Below are 24553 nucleotides of genomic sequence, written 5' to 3' on the forward strand. Positions count from 1 at the left end.
CAACACACATGGCTATAATTTAATAAAAAAACATACAACTGCACAAAACATAACAAAAACAAAACACAATACATATCAAAAAGATTTAATACCAATATTATCTGCCTCCCCAATCACAACAATTTCCAGACACCAGCTGTCATTCCCCCCAAAGATCAGTAACCTTGCAGTAAAAGCCTGCAGAAATAAATACGTTATAAGGATCTTCTTAAACTGTTGTTAAGTTGAACAGAACCTAAGGTGCCCTGGAAGCTTGTTCCACAGTAATGGTCCTGTTATAGAAAAAGTACATGCTGATGTATTGGCATAACAAATGGGTATTAAGAGCTGGATCTTAAATTATGGGGAGGAGCATACAACTGTATTGCCTGACCCAAATACCAAGGAATTCCCACCTATAGAGCTTGGTAAACCAAAATGAACACCTTATACTGAATACGATACTGCACTGGTAACCAATGAAAGCTCTTCAACATTGGTGTCACATGTTCAAATTTAGAAGGTCCAGGGCTTTTTTTGAGGGGGTACTGAGTACCGGCACCTTTTCCATTGTTTGCTAAAATTGACCCATGGTCCTCACAGTTTAATGAAAGAGCTCAGGCTCTAGATACAAATTCTGCCTTCTCATAGATTCTGTGACTGGTTGCAGAGGGCCTGGCTATTGTGGGGAGGGTCCCCCAGTGATCACCCATGCCTGAAAGGTGGCCTGGCATTTGAGTACTGGCACCTTTTTCACTAGAAAAAAACGCACTGAGAAAGTTCCATGATTAACCAAGCAGAAATGCCACTTTGGCTTGTCTGTAGCTCCTGCAAACACATCTGTCTAGAAATACCACTGTATACCATTACAATTTGTCTGGTTTTGAATATTCTTGCCTTGATGAACTTATCAAAACAAGTCCAAGCTAAACTGCTATTGTAGCACTGAATGAGTTTGCTATTTAAAGAGAAACTGCTGCTAGAGGTAACACAAATAGTGCAAGTATGCTACTGCGGCTGCTGAGTCAGTGTAAAAGGAGTATTCTGTTCTACAGAAGAGACAGATATCATCCTCACCTAGGAATCTTTGCTGACAGAGATCTCTTTCCAAAACAAAAATACTGCACACGCCATTTTGTACCTTAAGAAATTTATTGACACTGTTTTTTTTTCTGTGCAAAATAATTAAAAAAAAAATGAAATTCAAATAATCACCAAGATAAAAGTCCATAGATGGCATTCACCAAATGAGCCAGCCACTTGGTTACAGCTGACATTACTACTATATCTGAATATTATTGCATATACCCCAGGTGCATATGTACATCTGTTACATTTTGGCAAGATTGCATTCATAACTTTGGTTGTATAAAACTTAACAGCATTACTCATTTAATAATGAATGATCTGATCAACTTTAAGACCAGATTGCTGTTGACCCTCAATCTTACTAGTTTCACTTTTTATGTTACTTGATACTCACGTTTAACAATTTATACCTAATTGAGCCTATTTTTTTCTTAATTTCCCCAACATTTTCGTGCAGCAACTTGTGTTGGTGAGCATTTATTCCTCTGTGATTTTATTTTCATAGGGGTCCTTTTATCAAACAGCGGCAAAAAGTGGCTTAAGCACGCCCTTACACTGGTCTTTCCAGAGTGCTATGGCCATTTTACTGCAGAGGTAAAATGGCCGAATGTACTATTTTTTTGTATTAATGGCCACGCGCTAATTTTCTCATTAGCGCATGGCCATTAAAACACATTAGTACGTGAGCCCTTACTGTCACCCATTATATGACGTAAGATCTCACACTCTTAAGCACACGCTAATCTGCGCAATGCAATGTAGCTACACTAACTGATTTGTGCAGAACATGCCCACTCTCCACCCCCCACCTCCGTGCCAAAAAATAAATTTTAATTTTTACCACATGAGTGATGCACATTTCAAAATTACTGTGGGACGCTTCAGAGTGCCCCACGGTACGCCATTGTTTTGCTGTGGCAAGCATGCGTTAATGCTTACTGCAGCTTTGTAAAAGGACCCCATAGTATTTCTATTAGGAGTTCCACCTGTTTCTGCATCAATAAGAATCTTCTAGCGCCCACAAAGTGTTCCTGCCAAGGCTGAACTTCCATCTAGAACCTGAATAATAGAAACATATATGGCTTTCGATTCCCGTCCTTTCCTGACCTGCAGACACTGGGGTGTCAATACACTGCTTCGGAGTATGGTAACATCAATAGTTTAATACATAAATACAACACACAGCTTTAGGGAGAGAGAGAGAGCTACCTCAGGCTGTGTGTGAATATCTATCTACCACTGGGTACTGAACATAATGCACCATAATGTAATTAAAACTGAGATATGACTGAGCCCTAAAAATGTATTCTTCCCTTTTTTAAAAAACAAAAGAAAACACTGAAGCTTAAGAACTGACAGAAAAAGTACAGACAATAAAAATAAAATGTACAGGAAATTTCATAGATGCTTGCAAACATTATAAGCTGTTTTTTTTTTTTTTTTGCAATCTACATAGTGCAGGACTTCACGCTTGCTGCAGACCTGTGCTTTCATGGAATCCCCCCCTCGGGACGGAGTGCACCATTTATATCTTGCTCTACAGCATACATGAATTACACGTAGTTCTACCTAAAAAGAGCACTTGTTTTTAACAAAATATTTGCATTTTAATGTTCTCAGCTAATATACAAGGCAATGGTGACAAAAATGAAGTTATCACATACAACTTATCTATGAACAACTGTTCTTATATCATGTGACCTATAGCAATCTGTGACACAATCCCTTTCAGGACCAGCAGTGAGCTGTGATGGTGCCATACAGAATTAGTATCTGTAATGTTGAGTAACTGCTAATTTTATTTGGATTATTAATATGGTGGCATTTCCCTTTAATAACCATGGCCTCTGATCTGCAGAACTTGGTAGGTGTGCAAACAATTTCTCAGGAGCAGATCTCCATGAGAAAGAGCCACTTGTCTTGTGAGCCATTTTGACAAGTAAAAAAAATGCCATGTGTCACATATACAGAGATACACAGCCACGAGGCTTATGAATTTTGCAGAAAGGAGGCCAATATGAATTAAGCTCTTCTAATAAAAACCAGGTTGAACATAAAATGCCAGGTCACAATGATCTCGCGCTGCCCTTCTACATCCCCCTGCCTGTCCTGAAATTTATTGCTGGATAGGCTCTTATGTTTTACCCTCTACACATTTACATATTGTTGTTTAAACAAACTACTTGAGAGTATAAAATATTTTCCAGTTTGATGCATCTTACTTTAGATGTTTTTTTCAATTAGAAATGAAATGGCATAATGGAGCATGTTTTACTTTTTCCTCCTAACCAAAACTGTATCTGTGAATTTAAGAAGTGCAATTTAGGCCAGGCTCAGTTAAGGAGTAATTTGTGCTTTGCTCTTCATAGCAAAGATGAGAAAGTTCAATGACACCAACTCTTACACCACAGGAAAGACAGTGGTTAGTTGGTGTTAGGCTTAAAATGTCTGCAATAGTTCCACAGCAAAAACAAAACAGCCATAATAAAGCAAAAACAACCTCTTTATAAAAAAACAATATATAAAATCAGTGTCAAATAAAAAATGTATAAAATTCTGCAGCAATGTTTTGCCCTGAAACATTGCTGGTTCAGTATGAAATGTTTGTGGTGGGGGGAAGAGGGGTTCATACATTTCTTTTCACATGGAACCCCATTTGGCAATGATTTGATCTGTTTTTCAATAAAGGATCTGTGATTATTTTATAATGGCTGCTTTGTGCAGACTCTATGTATTTTATGCTTCAATAATGATGATAACTGCACCCATACGGGAAGAAGAGACCAGTGTTTGAAACCTGATTATACTCTAACAATAAGACAAAATATTAACTGCAGACACAACATAAACTGAGTTTACTACAATAATCAAGAAACTGCTGCTGGTGAGTTCCAGAAGCACCATTTGCGTTTTGAATTATGTTTAAATGAAATATCTTCTTTTTCTCTCTCCTTTTTAACTCGTTGGTAATGGTCATCTTCTTTCAAATACCAGATGGGAGGCCAGCGGTGTCTCTCAAAATACTCCTGGTTATCTGATTTGAGAAAAAGACATTTAAAAAAATATATAAAAGCCTGCTCAGTTTTTTTCTTCCTGATATAACTGTCTGATTTGTGCCAGTACAAGATTCTAGCAATTGTACTAGTCCTTGAAGAAACTGCAGTCTATGTAGATTGTGATACTTTTGCTTGACCAATAAAAAGTGCTTTAGTACATGAAATTCAAACAACTCAGGCCCTTCCTTCAGTCACATCTGTAGAATAAATTTATCTGGTCTTGAGAGCTCGTGCTTTTTTCATTATTCAAGCAAAAAAAAATCACAGCTTCTAAAAAATTTGTGCATTCCGGGATGGTCTTCTTTTCCTACAATGCTACTTGCTATTAAGACAACAAATGCCTTTTTTTCAGGAAAGGCCTGAAACCCAAACAAAAGAACAAAATATCTGTGATACAAAAAATACTTCATCCAAACTATTGAATACCAAAATAAGTCAATCACAACTGGGGAATAATACATTTTCATAAAAGTATTTTTCAATCACAAAGCAATATTTCTCAATACTTAAAACCAAAAAATAATTTCCAACAAAATTTTTTAAATAGATTATACTCATATTTCTGTATTAAAAGCCATTCCATATTTTTAATTTTCTGCTCAAGTTTGGGCAACTCCTTGGCATGTTTCCTCCTCTCTGAACCGAATAACCCAATGACACCCCTGAAATGGTCACCTTAAAGGCATCCAATCATGTAGCCACAGATGATTCTGAGGGATCGTTGTGGGTAAAATAATCATCACAGAAAGAATCAAAGCAAAACAATAGATCCTGACAGCCAAACAAACTCAACAAAGCAAAACAATAGATCCTATCACATAAACTAGAAGAACCATCAATTTGCACTTTTATCTGTGGGAAGGGTGGGCAATTTTCAATCAGCTCATTTATCTTACTATTTAGTGGATGTTACATACATACATACACACACAAAGCCGGGGTAAAAAGTGGCCTGCAGTAGTGTGGGTACATCTTTTAGGCGCGTGATGGGCCATTTTTTACCGTAGCTGGGAAAAAGGCTATTTTTTAATGGGCTGGGAAATGGACCTGTGCTAATATTAAAACTAGCATGTGCCTCCTTACGACCTGAGCTCAAGCTCTTCCCACGCGGTAACTATACAGTGCACGCCAATATGGGTATGCTGCCAGTTAGCTAGGAACACCCCTACGGTAGAAAGTTAAAAGATATTTTCTACTGCGGGATTCAGCGCATGCTAAAATCAGAATTACTGCCAGGCGCAGTACTACCCCGGCAGTAGTGCTGATTGGGTGTGTGCTACCCGTGCGTTAGCCCTCCCGCACCTTTCTAAAAGGGCCCCTAAGTACTTAAATGTGTGGGGCCCTTTTACTAAGGCGCACCAAAAAGTGCCTGCGCTGGATGTGCGCAGATGATTTTTTTTTTCAGCGCGTCTGGGAAAAAGGCATTTTTTTTGTGGCTGAAAATGGATGTGCGGCAAAATTAAAACCAGTGCACGTCCATTTTCGGCCTGAGATCTTACCACCACCCTTTGACTTAGCGGTAATGTGCCACGCGCTAACTGGGCGGTAAGCAGCCAGCGCGTGTAAACTGTTAAGCACCACACGGTAGAACGCACATCAAAAATGGAATTACTGTCTAGGGCATGCAGTAACTAGGCAGTAGTTCCAATCTGGCATGCATTGGACACACGTAGGCGCCTATGCGCCTTAGTAAAAGGGCCCCATGACATATTGAGGTGGGGCAGACTGGTGATGGTGGTGGGGAGACAATAAAACTGAAGTTTTGTCTAGCACCCAGTAACCTTGCACTAGCCCTGCTCAACTGCATTATTCCACTGGTTAATCAAAATTCAAAAAGGCGATAAATAAATCCTAAATAAATAAATAAATAAATAGATAATCCACTGGCTAATCAATATATTGTATGCTGAAGACAAGTACAAGCTCTGTTATTACTTGCACAAAATGATATTTCCAGCAACAACATGCGTAGTTGTAGAATATGGCCCAGTGTGTGTAAATTTATGCGCAGTGATTTACATCACGTTTTCATTGGTGTAAATGGATGCGCATAGTTTTAGGTGCTGGAATATCAACTAAGCATATTCTATATACTGTGCCTAAATCTAGGTGTCACATATAGAATACGTTTAGGTGGATATGTTTACCACATGGATTTTTTAGGCGCCATATACAGAATCTGGCCCTTAGTGTGTACTAATTCCCTTAAGCCCATAACACTGCTTGATGAATTTCCCTCTAAATATCTAGAAGGGAATTCTTACATCCAGTACTTACCCAGAGACTTTGCTTTTATTTCCTTGTAGAATTTGGAACAAATAGTGTTGTAATTGGTGCAGATCTGGTATAGGCACCATGCTGCCAGCTGATGAGCATTATGAAACTGTAAAGCAAAGGATTCATTGTAAACTATGGTCAGGAGGAAAGGACTCAGGTACAAGTAGCACAAGCAAGAAAGCTCCAGAAATTTTAATCACGACACCAATAAATCGTATGCTCTAAAGCATCTTTCTTTCTGAATAGCTACAAATAAATGAAGGAAAAGAGGATGCATTTCCCATCCCTTCAAAAGAAAAAAGGAAGACATTGGAATTTAAATGTAAGCTAACAGGTGGGGTGGGGCATTCACTCTGTCATCTACAAGCGGTAGACAAATGGAAAGAGGCCAACAACGTCCTCCTATGAAGGAGACGCTAAGTGTTCCCACTTTAACTCTGCATTATCCGGTTAGCGCGCACTAGTCATAATGCACTAGTCAGATAACATGGGACTGCCCACTCTCCGCCCATGACATGTCCCCTCTGTAAAATATTTCTAAAAAAAAAAAATCAGTAACATGTGGGTTAGCGCATGCAAACAGGCAAAATGCTTCAATGCGTTCTGCGGTTATAGATGCTTTATGATCACTTTAAAGTGACATATTACATGTTCTTGTCTTTTTGACCCAGCAGTCTCCTGCTGCCTTTCAACTTATTTGGAACTAGAGCTAGGATCTAGCATTATGAACCCTCCTGTGAATTTTCCCTTGCTAACTAACTTTAGACCAGTTATTCAGTGACAATCCTTAAATCCAGTAACTAGGTGTCCCTATTAAACCCTGAGCAGAGTTTAAAAATGAGTTAGACGGTTTCCTAAAGGACAAGTCCATAAACCTAAAGGACAAGTCCATAAACCACTACTAAATGGACTTGGGAAAAATCCACAATTTCGGGAATAACATTTGGGTAACGTTTGGGTAGCTTGCCAGGTGCCCTTGACCTGGATTGGCCGCTGTCGTGGACAGGATGCTGGGCTCGATGGACCCTTGGTCTTTTCCCAGTGTGGCATTACTTATGTACTTATGAGTATGACTCTCCTCCATCCCCCAAAGGCCTTTAAGAGTTCAACTCTCACCTATTCTTTCTTCATTGCATTGGCTTCCAATTTAAAAATACTGCATTTTCAAAACGCTGGTGTTGGCGTTTTAAAGTGTTTCATGGCATGGCACTGAGATGTGTTTCTAATAAGCTGCCAATTTATACTCCCCAGCAATCATTACATTCTCAGAGTGGGGGGGGGGGGGGGGGGGTTCTTTTACCTCCTGCCAGATCCTTTCAGTTACAGTGTGCTCGCTCTCCAGTTTACTCTTATTTTATGACCTGTTGTGGATAAGGTTCCTCCCTCTGTGAGATCTATTAATGATCTTTTGGGATTTTCTTAAAGGGTTGTTAAAACTTGCTTGTTTTAATCTAGCTATTTGATGAGTTGAAATAGAAATGATCAGGCTGAAAGTGTTGTTTAATTTAATTTGTTTACATGTTGTACTGTTTATTGTATTATGAATGTAATTCTGTAACCTGTTCTGGTGTTGTCAGGAGGATGGACTAAATAATGAAATAAATAAAAAATGTCTCCCAGTCCCAGCTGACCAAGGGAGCAAAACCCTTACCCCCAAATTCTTTATAGCGCTCCTTAATTTCCATGTGGAAATTGAAGCGTATTCTACAACAATGTGCGTAACTTCATTAATTAATTACATTTGTATCCCACATTTTCCCACATAGCAGTAGGCTCAATGTGGCTTACAGGTTCTGGAGAGGAGAGTACCAACTCCGGGAATATATACAGAGTGGAAAATTGAGTAACAGTAGGTGCAAGGAAGCTGATAAGGTTCCGGAAAAGAGAATAAAACTCTGGGACAAATATATAGTAGCATACAGAGAGAAGTAATCCCAATGAGGCTGATAAGTCTCCGGGGATGGGACTACAGAGTAGGATACAGGGTAGAAGTACACTTAATTATAACTGGAGTGATAAGATTCGTGCAGTTTGAAGTAATAGGATTATGTGGAAGGGGTATTGTTCATTTCTTAGATCGAAAGATGTGATGCATTGTTCATGAATTAGTTTGGGTGTGCTGGGTAGGCTTTCCGGAAGAGGTGAGTCTTGAGGTCTTTTTGAAATTTTAGATGGGTGTTCATCTAATGTTTCTAAGTAAAGCGTTCCAGAGCTGGGTGCAAATGTAGGAAAAGCTGGATGCATATGTTGATTTGTATTTTAGTCCTTTACAGTTTGGGTAACGCAGGTTTAGAAACATTCTTGATGATTCGATGATGTTTCTAGTTGGTAAGTCGATAAGTTCGGTCATCTAGGTTGGGGCCAGACCATAGATTGTTTTGTGGACCAAAGTGCAAATTTTGAAGGCTATTCGTTCCTTGATTGGTAGTCAGTGCACTATTTCACGTAGGGGTTTAGCACTTTCGAATTGGTTAACTAGCTAATCAGCGCTGTTAATTGGATGTTAAGAAGCAATTATCAGCACTAATTGGCATTATGATTTACGTGCACAGCTCACTAAGTGTATTCTGCAATGTGGTGCACGTAAATTTCAAGTCGCATACTTGAAAACAGGATGTGGTTATGGGCGTGGAATGGGCAGGTCATTGGCATTTCTAAAATCTATGTGCATTATTATAGAATACGCCTGCTCTGTGCCTAATTTAGGTGTTGGGATGATGGCCTAAATGGACGAAACCAAATTTGGTCACTTGGAGAGACGCTTGTTGTATTCTATATACTGTGTGGAAATTTAAGCCTTTACATAGGTGAGATCAAAGCGGTTCACACATCAATAAAATATTATACACATTGTCCGGAAAAAATAGAACCCCAACAGTGGACATTTTACTAAGGGGCGTTAAACTCTTAGGGGGTTGTTTACTAAAGCTTAGCTCGAGTTATCTGTAGCAGGGCCCATAGGAATAAAATGGGCCCTGTTGCAGATATCTTGAGCTAAGCTTCAGTAAACGGGGGGGGGGGGGGGGGGGGGGGGTGTTAATGTGCGCTATGCGCACACTAACAGGCCACTGCAGAACACGTTGAAGCATTCTGCAGTATTCTGCCCATTTGCATGTGCTAACCCACACGTTACTGATTTTTTTAAAGAAATATTTTACAGAGGGGGCATGTCCCGGGCGGAATGTGGGCAGTCCCATGTTATCCGACTAGTGCATTATGACTAGTGCAGGCTAACTGGATAATGCAGAGTTAATGTGGGAGCACTTAGCGCCTCCATTGTAGGAAGCAGTAAATACTCCTGTGGTAATTCTTTGCAGGTACCATGAGCTAATAGGAACATTAGCACTCGACCTGTAATTAACACAACAGAAAAGCCCTAAGAAATGGCAGGTTCAGTCTAAGCTTAGAGTGCAGAAAGTCATATGTTAACCCGGATTTTACCACGGCTTAGTAAAACTACTCCAGAGCTGAAAATATAATCTGCATTGTTTTCCTTCCCTTACCTAAACATGTTTCTGGGAACATCTCCTTATAGTCCAGCTAAATGTACACATGCTATGGAAGCCTGCAAATACTTTTAGCCACAATGAGGGAGGGTGGTTTTCAGATAGCCAGATTTTCTGGGTTAATGGTTTTGAAACCACAATATTTATTGACAAGTTAAATGAGATTTCATTATTTTGTACAAAATTCAATGATGACCATAATTTGCTGGCCCTCCACATCGTGTGGTGGCATGACAGAAGCAAAGGTTACATTCATATTGGGCTCCTACAATTCAGGTTAAATACTCTTTTGGTTTATATACTGCTGAAGGTTTTACATACCTCTGCTCAGTTTATGTTGCGGTACCAGTCCTGAGTTTATTTTGAGTTTCTTTTATTTACGTAGTTAATTTAATTTGATTTGTTTGGATAAAGACAAGTTTTTGCTTCCCTGTACATTTCAAGCAAACACCTTTTTTTCTTTGCTTCTGACCTGAGCTGGATTTACACCAAAAAAGTCTCCAGAGATCTACATCAATTGAATCATAAAAGGACATCAGATAGGCCGAACCAAATTTTGGAAGGAATTATGTGACATGAAAAATCTGACTACTGATAATGTACTAGTGGCCTTGTCCTACTCCCATGTGGATGAAAAGATGATGACAGTGTCAGAACATGTTGGTATCTGGCCCCTGTAAAGAAGGTCCTATTCTCTACACACAAACATTCAGCGTGATTCTCCACAGAACTATGGGTTCTTAAGTGTCAAGGACACCAACTTGAAAGAAAACGGCATAAATCTCACCTAGAAGCAGGGCTTTTTTTGAGGGGGTACTTGGGGGTACTGAGTACCGGCACCTTTTCCATTGTCTGCTAAAATTGACCCATGCTCCCCAAGTTTTAAGGAAAGGTCTCAGGCTCTACACACTAATTCTGCCTTAGATTCTGTGACTGGTTGCAGGGGGCCTGGCTATTGTGGGGTGAATCCCTCAGTGATCACCCCACCCCTGAAGGGTGGTATGGCATTTGAGTACCGCCACCTTTTTCACTAGAAAAAATGCACTGCCTAGAAGACAGGCTCAACTGAAAGAAACACATAGCAATGTACCACCAGGCCTTAACAACTGCCAAAAACAATATTTCCCTTAACACATTGAACAAGTTGCTAATTCAATCAAGCAACTATTTAAAACAGTAAGCAGCCTACTGCAAACTCCACAACAGAATCAGCCCTCCCAGTCACAGCTAACCAGCAATGATGTTGTCAAATACTTTGCCAACAAAACTAAATGTCTCCATCAGGACCTACAGATAGTCCCATCAAAAGTCTCACCAACTAATAACATAGTAACATAGTAGATGATGGCAGAAAAAGACCTGCATGGTCCATCCAGTCTGCCCAACAAGATAAACTCATATGTGTATACCTTACCTTGATTTGTACCTGCCTTTTTCAGGGCACAGACCGTACAAGTCTGCCCAGCAGTATTTCCCGCCTCCCAACCACCAGTCCCGCCTCCCATCACCGGCTCTGGCACAGACCATATAAGTCTGCCCTCCACTATCCTTGCCTCCCAACCACCAACCTCTCTTCCCCCACCTGCTCCGCCACCCAATTTTGGCTAAGCTTCTGAGGATCCATTCCTACTGCACAGGATTCCTTTATGCATATCCCGCGCATGTTTGAATTCCGTTACCGTTTTCATCTCCACCACCTCCCGCGGGAGGGCATTCCAAGCATCCACCACCCTCTCCGTGAAAAAAAACACTTTCTGACATCTTTTTTGAGTCTGCCCCCCTTCAATCTCATTTCATGTCCTTTCGTTCTACCGCCTTCCCATCTCCGGAAAAGATTTTTTTTGCGGATAATACCTTTCAAGTATTTGAACGTCTGTATCATATCACCCCTGTTCCTCCTTTCCTCCAGGGTATACATGTTCAGGTCAGCAAGTCTTTGCTCATACGTCTTGGAACGCAAATCCCATACCATTCTCGTAGCTTTTCTTTGCACCGCTTCCATTTTTTTAACATCCTTCGCAAGGTACGGCCTCCAAAACTGAACACAATACTCCAGGTGGGGCCTCACCAACGACTTGTACAGGGGCATCAACACTTCCTTTCTTCTGATGATCACACCTCTCTCTATACAGCCTAGCAATCTTCTCGCTACAGCCGCCGCCTTGTCACACTGTTTCGTCGCCTTCGATCCTCGGATACTATTACCCCAAGATCCCTCTCCCCCTCAGTACCTATCAGACTCTCCCCGCCTAACACATAAGTCTCTTGTGGGTTTCTACTCCCTAAATGCATCACTTTGCATTTCTTCGCATTGAATTTTAATTGCCAAACTTAGACCATTCTTCTAGCTTCCTCAGATCTCTTTTCATGCTTTCCACTCCCTCCCGGGTGTCCACTCTGTTGCAAATCTTAGTATCATCTGCAAATAGGCAAACTTTACCTTCTAACCCTTCGGCAATGTCACTCACAAATATATTGAACAGAATCGGCCCCAGCACCGATCCCTGAGGCACTCCACTACTCACCTTTCCCTCCTCCGAGCGAACTCCATTTACCACCACCCTCTGTCTTCTGTCCGTCAACCAGTTCCTAATCCAGTTCACCACTTCGGGACCTATCTTCAGCCCATCTAGTTTATTTAAGAGCCTCCTGTGGGGAACCGTGTCAAAAGCTTTGCTAAAATCTAAGTAGATTACGTCTATAGCACGTCGATGATTCAATTCTCCAGTTACCCAATCAAAGAATTCAATGAGATTCATTTGGCACGATTTCCCTCTGGTAAAACCATGTTGTCTCGGATCTTGCAACTTATTGGCTTCTAGGAAATTCACTATCCTTTCCTTCAGCATGGCTTCCATTACTTTTCCAATAACCGAAGTGAGGCTTACCGGCCTGTAGTTTCCAGCTTCTTCCCTATCACCACTTTTGTGAAGAGGGACCACCTCTGCCATTCTCCAGTCCCTCGAAACCTCTCCCGTCTCCAAGGATTTATTAAACAAGTCTTTAAGAGGACCCGCCAGAACCTCTCTGAGCTCCCTCAATATTCTGGGGTGGATCCCGCCCGGTCCCATGGCTTTGTCCACCTTTAGCTTTCCAAGTTGTTGATACACACTCTCTTCCGTGAACGGTGCTATATCCATTCCATTCTCAGGTGTACTTTTGCCAGTCCCTCGCGGTCCTTCTCCAGGATTTTCTTCAGTGAAAACAGAACAAAAGTATCTATTTAGCAAATTGGCTTTTCTTCATCATTATCTACATAGCGGTTCGCTGTATCTTTTAGTCTCACAATTCCCTTTTTAGTCATTCTTCTTTCACTAATATACCTGAAGAAATTTTTGTCGACCCTCCTTACATTTCTAGCCATTTGTTCTATGTTACTATGTCACTATGTTACTATGTTCAGGATACAGAGACTTCTTAATCTGGAGGTTGTGGGAGGTGAAGATCTGAAGAGAGGTAGTTGTATTGCAGGGGGAGGGGAAGGTAGTTGAACAGGTAGAAATAGTCCAAAGCTGGGTGAATGGAATGTGCGATATCTCATTTGGAAAGAGATATTCCCAGGGTAAAAAACCAGGTTCTTTACAGGGAGTTCTCAGCAGGACAGAGAGCTGTGCGGAGCCAGATGGTGTTAGCTCCATGTCCCCTGGCTATAATGGTGAAAGAAGCCCCGCGTGGCTGAAAGGACAAAGAAGTGGTGGGGCTTCACACAGGGAGGAGCAGATAGAGGCCAATGGGGACAAAGCCTGCCATCGGATAGCAAGGGTAGTCCTAGAGATAGGAGGGAAAGGTCATACCTGGCTGACCTCTGAGGACAGATAGTAAGATCTGAACAGGAAGACAAAAGAGCCAAGCTTGGCAGAGAGAGAGAGAGAGAGAGGGAGGTTTGGGCAGCCTCACAACCAGTGGTAACAGTTCTTACACAGCCAAACAAGTGGGTTTGCACTGCCTGTGAACTACATTACCCACAGTGCATTGCTCATATTTTTCCAGTGGAAACTGCCAGCAATGATAGTCCTTGGGACTGAGAATAACAGTAAAGGCATTACACACATTTTAGGATCACGTTATAAACTAGTGCGAGGCTGTCGGAGGACAGAACAGGTGTTACTTGCTCAGTAGTTTGCTTCTTCTCTACTTTGTCCCTCGTTGCTGACTTTGCCTGTACCTGGATTACTCTCTTGCCTGCTGCCTGCCTACTGACTTGCCTGTACCTGGATTACTCTCTTGCCTGCTGCCTACTGACTTTGTCTGCATCTGGATTACTCTCTTGCCTGTCGCCTGGCTACTGACTTTCGCCTGTACCTGGATTACTCTCTTGCCTGCTGCCTGCCTACTGACTGCCGCTTGTACCTGGATTACTCTCTTGACCTGCTGCCTGCCTGGCTGATACATTCATCACCCGGTTTCCAGCTCCGTCCCGCAAGTCCTCCAGGCCGCCCGCACCTAAAGGCTCAATCTCTGGGGAACGGCGGTCAGCGCAGGTGAAACCCGGGGTTGTCCAGCTGCCAAGCAGAACCTGGTCTGAGTACCGGGCTTAGTAGCGCTCTACTTGGTACAAGAACTCACAAGTCTGACAACTTAGGCGTTATTCTAATAGCGAATTCTATACAGGTTGCCCACAGTTGGGTGTCCAAATTTAGGCATGGAGTCCAGAAGCGCACACAAATTAGTCAATTTGGTGCTAACAACCAATTATTGGTGTTAATTGGAGTTGACTGGCACTTAATTGGCATTAATCTGGATTTGTGTGTGCATCTGCTTATGCATTATAATTCTGAGTGCCTAAAATGTCTCACATGCAACCCAAAAGGGACAGGCCATGGGCGGGTCAGGGGCATTCAAAATATTTAGGTACAGTGTTATAGAATACTGCGGTTATGCGTCCAACATGCGTGCCAGATAGGTTTCAGCTGGCCTAAGTCCTCATGCCCAAAGATGGGCACAGGAATCCGCTCTAAGCATTATTCTATAAAGGGCACTGAGCCTGGAGTTTCATTCATAGAATAGTGTTTAGCACGTACTTTCTCCGTTGCCTAAATTTGAGCGCCAGTTACTGAATCTGGCCCATTGCTTCTAAATGATACAGGGGTCCTTTACCAAGCTGTGGTAAAAGGCTCTGTGCTAGTGGCAGCGGCTGTTTTTTGCCATGCGCCAAGGCCCTTTTACTGCAGTGGATAAAAAGCCTGAAAAAAAGCATGTGCCGCGTGGCCATTCTTTTTGGGGGGGGGGGGCACAGTAAGATTGTGTGCTGCCCAATTACAGCCAGGTAAGCCCTCCTGCGGTATTAATTTTTCAAAAATTCTGACAGCACCAGAAATGCTGCATACTGAGAGCAGAACTACCGTCACACAGCAGCAAAGGGAGCGTGCATGTGGATGGGCTCCAGGGCGTGTCTTGCAGTTGTTCACCTAAGTTCTAGAATAGTATCACTTATGTGCACAACTGCCAATAGTTATGCACAAGCATTTACACCAACCTTTAACATGGATTAAGTGCTCATGCATAAAGTTAGGCACATGATTGCTGACTTATGCTAGTATTTATAATGGCAATTACATGTATAATTGCTGGTATTGAATTTGCAATTAGCACCCCAAATATTTAGATGACCTTTCTTGAATTTACTTCTAAGTTTGTACATATTCCCCCAGATTCCATATATGGTGCTAGAATTGCATATCCAAATTTGAGCATGTGCCCAAGATGTGTGTGCAAATTAATTGAGTAAAGAACCCTTAACGATCAATAATAGATATTTCTTTTTCAATTCATTCCACAGCTTGTCTGATTTGGCGGTTTTATTTCACATTGCCACTACCGCTGTTTTTCTCTCAATTGTTTTTTCCAATTGACTTACTCTCTGTTGGTTTTCATTAGGCTGCCTCCACTATCTGGTGGCAATATGCCACATTTCGCCTACTGGTGTCACTGTGTGGTGTTTTGGAACGTTGGCTTCAGGGGTATATCTTTTCAAAAGTTTCCTATCAGGGATTGGATCTACCGTGTTTGACGACACTTTCTTGGATATTTCTTATAATATCTAGGCCAAACATCTTCTTGTTTACTGCAATGAGTGCAACTTGTAAAAAATTGCTTATGCAGTTGGCTTTACTTCTAGGTCTTATTCTATATCTGCTCACGGGATGTCTTCCTATCTGATTCTTGTTGACTTTATTTATTCTTGGCTGTTCCTGAAAAGATCTATCCTATTTTGCTTTAGTGTGCTTTTTTCCTTCTGTTTTAGACCCGCTATCATTTTGTCAACTATTGTTACCATGAGGGCGTTGCCTTTGACCACCTACTGCAACGGTATGTCTGTGATTAGGCCAGAAGACAGTTAAGGTTGTTTGTCCCCCCCCCCCTCTCTTTTTTTTCCATTATGGTTTGGTATCTATTATCATTTAATAAATTCTTAATGCTCTTTTCTATCTGTATAGCTAATTTATATGTATTTTATTTTAATACATATTTATATCTCCCATCCTATACACTTGGTTTGATAATTATATATTCTTAAAATATCCATTATAAAATAAATGCAATCTGTTTTATATTGGCTTTTGACAGCTTTTTCTTCTTAATTTATTTAATTAATCAATTACTTGATGTTATTCACTCAGAGGTAAAAAGGGCCCTATGGTAGCTGCTGGGATCGTTTTTGCCATGCACCAGGGTCCCTTTTACTGCAGTGGGTAAAAAGCCCCAATAAAATACATGGCCATGTGGTAAGATTTATAGAATCACCTTAGTGCTAATTTTTTCCAAGGCCAAATTTTGAGGGCCATTTATAGAATTCCTTCCATTGTGTGCACAATTCAGGTTGAAATGCACCATGTTGCAGCCAGTGTAACTGGATACTTGTGCATAAGGCGCAGATTTATGGAACATACTATCAAATATATGCAAGCTTTGCATGCAATGGATACTCACCTGGGACAATTCCAAATAGGTCAGCACTTTATCATCTATGTCTTCTCCATTCATTGCAGACTTGGTCAGCTCCTGCACAGCATACTGTTCTAATTCAACATGATAAAATAATCTTGTTACCATTTTAATTATATTTAATTAAAAAAAATAATATCTTAAGTGTAGATAGATAGATATTTGGAATTACAATGTCTCTTTAAGCTTTGATATCCACATTGAAGTTGCCAATCTATACTGTAGTTTTGAACAGATTTACCTGCAAGAGCGATCAAGCGTGGAAGGCAGAGTCTGTTGGCCACTGCAATTAGCTCAAGGGGTTCCAAGTCTAATTTAGGTAACTGCCTGGTATACAAATAATCCAGAACTGCCTGCATAGTAGACTGGCTTATGTTGGGAAGAACAACCTGCAAAATAACATTTGTTATGAAAACGTACACTGCATCAAAAAAGAGGCAGATAATGAAAGCAAGTGTGTAGGAGATACAGTCAAATTATGGATCATAACTTGCAAGCATTTTTAGCAAGGGCTCATGATGACAGAAAACCTTCACTGCAACACAACAAAATATGTTAAAATGAATATTTAACAAATGAATATTTACAACTGACACTTTGCTCCAAGCAAACTGTCTTTGAGGATGGTTCCATTTGAACTGAAATTAGCGGTTATGTTAATTACTATTGCTCTTTGATTTCTGTTTATCTTTGGCTCTCCACATTTTCGTATTGCCAGTCTGTTAACGTTATTATTACGCTAAGTTCTGTTTATATTCATAATTTAGAAAAAAAATATTTACTGAATAGGGCCCTACACTCTTACCACTACATTGTTTCATATCATATACGTAAGGGCTACAAAGCATAAAATGCTGTGCCTGGGCTGGCCCAGGGATTGAGTGGCAAATGCTATATACACTGCCTTGTGGAAGACACAGATTTGATTTTGTGAGCCCAGGCAGAACTGGGGATGCTGCCACTGAGAGGGAGTGGGGAGGGAAAGAGTTCCAGCAATTGCTCTAGAGAGAGGCCTACTGGCTAGGGTAATGGGTACAAGGTTTTATATGGAATTGCCACCTACGGTTCTTGACCAGGGACTGTCACTGCATTGACTAGGATAGGAAACATTAGAAAAAATGTGAGAAATATTCTGCATGATTAGGAACAAAGGACAATAGCACCACTAGCCAATAGAGAAATCCAAAGGTGCAGGAAAAAACTTAAATCGAAGACACAATGAACTCATCTATTGTGTCTTCAGATTCTGCCATACTGAGCATTTGTTATGTTGAAATCTTTTTTATTGCAAAGAATAAGAAACCTTATAATTTCACTCTAAAAAAAAAAAAACATAACGTCTTGAAGAACAAGCAAACTCAACTCCCCATGCCCCCCCCCCCCCAGTAATGCTCACATCAGGAACCTCAAGTAGGCAACCCCCATGCTCAAGAATCTATCGAAATTGAAAAACATACAGCCAGCGAGGCGTTAAGATCACGTTAAAAAGATGGATCCTGCCCCATAAAACGGATATGATCGCCACAAGTATAATGTTACTCTTGTATCTTCCAACAATGAATACACTTTGCAGTATATAAGGTGGACAGATCATTGGTATGCTTATGCCTAAATATCTCAAAGTATCATCTTCCCACGTTTAGAGGAAATCTCCCTTCCAGGAGATGCGCACAGACCACTGAACTGGAAGAGCTTTTAGAATTACTCAGATTGAGAGAAAACCCAGAAAAGGTTCCACATCCCTGCACCAACCACAATAGATGAAGTAAGGCCTCCTGGGGATGAGTAAGAAACAAAGATCATCAGCATATGCTAACACCTTCACAGAATGGCCCAAAAGTTCTAAGCCTGTAATTTGCAGCATATGGTTAATAAGTTGCAAAAGCGGTTCCAGGGAAAACACAACAAAAGGGATAATGGTACATCCCTGCCTAGGCTCTCAAATTCTCAAGTTGTGCTTGTTGGTAATGATATAAAGTCTGACATCCTGCAGAAACCAACCTCTGATGCCTACACGATCTAGCACAGCAAACAGATGGGTCCAGTGTACTTATCAAATGCCTTCTCGGCATCGAGGCTCAGCACCAGTGCTGGCAGCTTTCAGCCTGACAATGGGACATGCTTAAGAATGCCTTTATGGATGTTTAATACTGATTGGTGAGATTTAACAAAAACTGTGATTCTCTCACCAGATCTGAGAGATGAGCAGCCAAAGAGTGAGACGCTTGGCCAACAACTTAATATCCACATTTAATAAAGATATTGATCTATAGGAATCCACTTCTGCCCTTGGCTTATTAGGTTTGGGAATCAGCGTGATCAACGCTGTGTTATCATGGAGAGGAAACATCTCCTTTTAAGCTTTGATGTTCAGCATCGAACAACCGGGTCCTTGAAGACATGTGATGCCCACCTCATTGCGCTTAAGTGTCACTTTAAATTTTTGTTCGCTTAATAGGAGAAATAATACCGCCAACATTCCAAGTGGCTATGTGACAATGAGGGGCGGTCAATGCACTTTCCAGGAAGCCCAAAGCCAACAGTTTTGTAAACTTACATTTGGGCACCTGGGATGCCCAGCCTTCGCCCCAAGTCTCCCACTGAATAAAAGTAGTGCACAAATGGACTGCTCATCTAATACACAGTTAAAACAAGTCCCCCTTTTCTCATCACCCTTTTCAAACATAATCCCCTTCAAACCACCCTCCTTCACCAGCAGTTGAACAATAAAGAAAATTAGTGCCTCAGTCTCTATTTCTGAATAACACACTAAGATCACGTACAGTGCAGAGAACAGTCACCCACCCCACTCCCAAGAATTCTAAAAAGTACAACAAACCTGTCCCCAGAATGAACAGGGGTAAAGTCAGCATTTCATGTCTGTACATCTATCAAGTGAACAAGAACCAACTATACAACATAAAATACTGGGCATGGATAGTACAAAAGTTAACTTGTAGCAGTCATCATCGTCTATAGTCTCTACTTAATTAGGTGATGTACCCGATGGAGATGAGTTCGATTCCCACTTCAGGCACAGGCAGCTCCTTGTGACTCTGGGCAAGTCACTTAACCCTCCATTGCCCCAGGTACAAATAAGTAACCTGTATACAATATGTAAGCTGCATTGAGCCTGCCATGAGTGGGAAAGCTTGGGGTACAAATGTAATAAAAAAAAAGAAAAAAAGATGAACGATTTATCTGGTGTAGAAACTCCTGTGCTTGATCTACTGTATCCAACACATTCCACTTACCCTCATAGTAAATTCTGAGCAGTGCGGGATAAATAAGCATAAAACGGATGTTATTAGGAAAGGGATGGAAAATAAACACGAGGATGTTATAATGCCGTTGTATCACTCCATGGTGAGACCGCACCTCGAGTATTGTGTTCAGTTCTGGTTGCTGCACCTCAAAAAAGATATAAAGGAATTGGAGAAGGTGCAGAGAAGGGCAACAAAAATGGTAAAGGGGATAGGAGGACTTCCCTATGAGGAAAGGCTAAGATGGTTAGGGCTCTTCAGCTTGGAGAAGAGGCGGCTGAGGGGTGATATGATAGAAGTCCTACAAGATAATGAGTGGAATGGAGCGGAACAGATGTGAAGCATTTGTTTTACACTTTCTAACAATAATAGAACCAGGGGACATAAGATGAAGCTAGAATGTGGTAGATTTAAAACAAATAGGAGAAAGTTTTTCATTACTCAGCGCGTAGTTAGACTCTGGAATTCATTGCCAGAGAATGTAGTGACAACAGTTGGCCTTGTTGAGTTTAAAGGGGGGTTTGGACAGATTCCTGAAGGAAAAGTCCATTGAATATTATTAATTTAAAATTTTGTATTGTTTTGGGTTTTTGCCTGGTTCTTGAGGCCTGGATTGGCCACTGTCAGAGACAGGATGCTGGGCTTAATAGACCCTTGGTGTTTTCCCAGTATGGCGGTGCTTATGTTCTTATGCACTTGCCTTCTGCAGTCTTGAGCTGGTCCTTCTCCTTACGAAGAGATTTGCCTGCCATTGGGTACTCCTGTGCAGGTTAGACATTTGTCCATGCGTTCCCACACACTTAGGTGTCACGTCCCCTACCTCGACGTCCTCAAGCGGCGCGGGTCTCCACTGCAGCGCCGTAGTAACCAGTGCAGCTGTCACATCCCCTACCTCGCTATCCTCGAGCGCGCAGGGCTTCACTGCAGTGCCATTGTAACCAGCGCGGGTGCTTCCAGCCTCCTCGACAGCGCTGCCCTTTGACTGCTTGGCGTCTCCGCATCGTGATGCACCGCACATTTGTGTAGCTCTGCTCCTATCATCCCACGTGGCCTTTCAGGGTGCTCCCTTTCCCTTGCTCCTTTCCTATTGGCTACTGCTTGTGCCCTCCTCCTGTTCTCTCCCTATGGCTGCTCTCTCTCTCACCCTGCTAGGCTCCTGCTGACGTCAGACGCCAGCACTTTATCTGCTTGTGCCTGGATTACTCTTTTGCCTGCCTGTTGATATTGCTTGTACCTGGATTAGTGTCTCGCCTGCTGCCTGCCTGTTGAACCTTGTTTGTACCTGGATTACTCTCTCACCTGCTGCCTGCCTGTTGAACCTTGCTTGTACCTGGATTACTCTCTCGCCTGCTGCCTGCCAGTTGGACATTGCTTGTACCAGGACCATTCCCTTCCGTTCCCCTCCAGCTGGTTCCTCAGGGCCCCTCTCCTCAGCTTCCCACACAAGTCCTGCCAGCCGCCTGCACCTGGGGGCTCAACCTCTGGGGAATGGCAGTCACCGCAGGTGAACCTCGGGGTTGCTCGGCCACCAAGCAGAGTACAGGGTGTGTCATCGCGCTCAGCAGTGCTCCACTTGGCACAAGACTCACAAGTCTGACATTAGGAGTGAATAATGGCATGTATGAATCAAAATAAATGATGCAAAATGCTGAGCTGGAGTGGGGACCCTCGGAGCTAGCGAAACACACATCTTCACCAGCCCATGGCACCATGTGATCTTCCTATTGGTTATAAATATCACCTGCTCTGCAAATTGAAAAAAACCAATAAACGTGCATCATAGGTGGAAGGAGAGCATTAGGTGTTGTTCAATCAAGCAGGTTTCAGTGCTCCTTTTCCTTTTAATAGTACTAAATACTGGACAGTGGAAATGTGAAGACCACAAATATATAGGCAGTTTATGCAAACAGTAGTGCAGAAATTGCAGACACTGTAGTATAAGTTATGCATGAAGCATAGAAAATTGTTCATAATAAACTGACTGAATTCAAGGTGTGCCTCTGCCATGGAGTTTCTGTGCACCTTCTGGCATGATACTGTAGCTCCTGGTGCCTCCAGGACCCAAATGAAAACAAGGCAATTAATTCTAACTTCCTGAGTTATGATTTGGGAAATTGTCTGTACATGATCCACAGACTCAGGCACTCTGAGAAATCTTAAACAAATGAACTGTTTACTATGGGGAGCCAAAAAGCTCCTCATAGTAAATATTTATTCAGCAAAAAAGCAAATCTTTCCCATATTTCACCTCCAATGGGCACTTTAGCTAGAAAATAGTGCAGCACCATCAAAAAGAAGAAAACATTTCTGTAATAAATACCTTGCAACCAAAAATAATTGTTCTTTAGATACTTCCAAATTCAATGCTAAAAATTCCAATTACATGACTGTTTGAAATATTAATTGCAGTGAGAGCTAATGCAGAAAATTTATTTACATTCCTATTGTGCAGTATGGCTTAATTACCAGCACAGTATACTGTATTTTTTAATAAAGAACCTACTATGTGTGACTCTAGGGAGAGAAACTCTGCTGACTGGTGCACTGAAAGTAATGAAGGAGACAGAAGTAGAACTCTGCTTAGTCAAAACTTTCCTCATTTATTTGACATTATAAAACAGGCGGCAGAGACTTCAGTCAAGCTGATTTGTTGCTGATTCCGACAAAAGGCTTTTGTGTATATTTACAGCAGTGGTTCTCAACCAGTGTGTTGGGACACACTGGTGTGTCACCCAAAATTTGACATTTCGACAGCATGCTTTTGCTTTTCTGTGCTGCAGGTTGGGGAGAGGTTGAGAACCAGGAAGTTGGGTACTTGAAATCTCCATAACTGGTCCCTATTTCGTTATTAGCCTCAAATGAAAATGTTGCAGCTCACCCTTCTCTTCCACCCTGGCAGTCATCACTATTGTGTCTGTATTTCCTTCACATCGTTATTTTCAACAATTAAATGAAAGCTAGGGTTTATTTTTCCCTTTGTTCAGCTGAAAACTGTAGTGTTTAGTGTGGCCAGTGCATGTTTTCTAGCAAAAAAGGTGCCGGTACTCAAATGCCAGGCTACCCTTCAGGGGTGGGGTGATCACTGAGGGACCCACCCCACAATAGACAGACCCCCTGCAACCAGTCACAGAATCTATGACAAGGCAGAATTGGTGTGTAGAGCCTGAGCTCTTTCATTAAAACTTGGGGATCATGGGTCAATTTTAGCAGACAATGGAAAAGGTGCTGGTACTCAGTACCCCCAAGTACCCCCTCAAAAAAAGCCCTGAGTGTGTCACACATGTGAATACTGTCTGTCAGGTGTGTCACAACAGAACAAAGATTGAGAACCATAGATTTAACAGTATATCCTTTGTCTTTACTCTTAGTCTTGAAGGGCTGCCAACAGATCCTGTTTTCAAGACATCCAAATGAATATCCATGAGCAACATCTACAGGCCTACTACCTCCATTGTAGGCAAACCTCTCATGCATATTCACTAGGGATATCCTGAAAACCTGAGCTGTTTGCAGCCCTCAAGTACCACAGCAGCATATCATAAAACAGGCTACATTTTTAATGTTACAAAGTTGAACATTGATAAGAACATAGGTGTTGCCATACTAGGACAGACCGAAGATCCATCAAGCCTAGTATCCTGTCTCCAACAGTGGCCAATCCAGGTCACAACTACCTGGCAAGATCCTAAAACAGTACAATACATTTCATGCTGCTTATCCTAAAATAAGCAGTGGATTTTCCCAAGTCAATTTTAATAATGGCTTATGTGCTTTTCTTTTAGGAAGACATCCAAACCTTTTTTAAACCCCATCAATATAACTGCTTTTACCACATTCTCTGGCAATGAATTCCAGAGTTTAATTACACATTGAGTGAAGAAATATTTTCTCCGATTTGTTTAAAATTTACTACTTTGTAGCTTCATTGCATGCCCCCTAGTCCTAGTATTTTTGGAAAGGGTAAACAAGCAATTCACGTCTACCTGTTCCACTCTACTCATTATTTTATATACCACTATCATATCTCCCCTCAGCCGTCATTTCTCCAAACTGAAGAGCCCTAGCTGCTCAAAAGCCTTTCCTCATAGGGAAGTTGTCCCATCCCCTTTATCATTTTCGTTATCCTTCTCTGTACCTTTCCTAATTCCACTATCAGGGGCATAATCGAAAGAGAAGGACGTCCATCTTCCAACACAAATCGGGAAATGGGCGTCCTTCTCTCAAGGTTTCCCAAATCGGCATAATCGAAAGCCGATTTTGGGCGCCCTCAACTGCTTTCTGTCGTGGGGATGACCAAAGTTCACAAGGGGTGTCGGGCCAGTGTACCGAAGGCGAGACAGGGGGCGTGGTTAAGAGATGGGCGTCCTCAGCTGATAAGGAAAAAAGAAGGGCGTCCCTGACGAGCATTTGCTGATTTTATCTTGGTCCAATTTTTTTC

At 41.6% G+C, this 24553-nt stretch overlaps 1 protein-coding gene across 1 annotated transcript in view; it reads right to left on the reverse strand.

The window, feature by feature from the left end:
* Window positions 1–711: 711 nt before the first annotated feature.
* RHOBTB1 (Rho related BTB domain containing 1) overlaps window positions 712–24553 on the reverse strand; it is a 59729-nt gene continuing 35887 nt past the window's right edge. Inside the window, 4 exon segments of the mRNA XM_030203111.1 lie at window positions 712–4102; window positions 6402–6507; window positions 16838–16926; window positions 17094–17241. Of these exon segments, the coding sequence (XP_030058971.1) occupies window positions 3936–4102; window positions 6402–6507; window positions 16838–16926; window positions 17094–17241 (510 nt within the window). The 3' untranslated portion in view covers window positions 712–3935.

This window comes from Microcaecilia unicolor, chromosome 5, assembly GCF_901765095.1.
Source record: "Microcaecilia unicolor chromosome 5, aMicUni1.1, whole genome shotgun sequence".
NCBI lineage: Eukaryota > Metazoa > Chordata > Amphibia > Gymnophiona > Siphonopidae > Microcaecilia > Microcaecilia unicolor.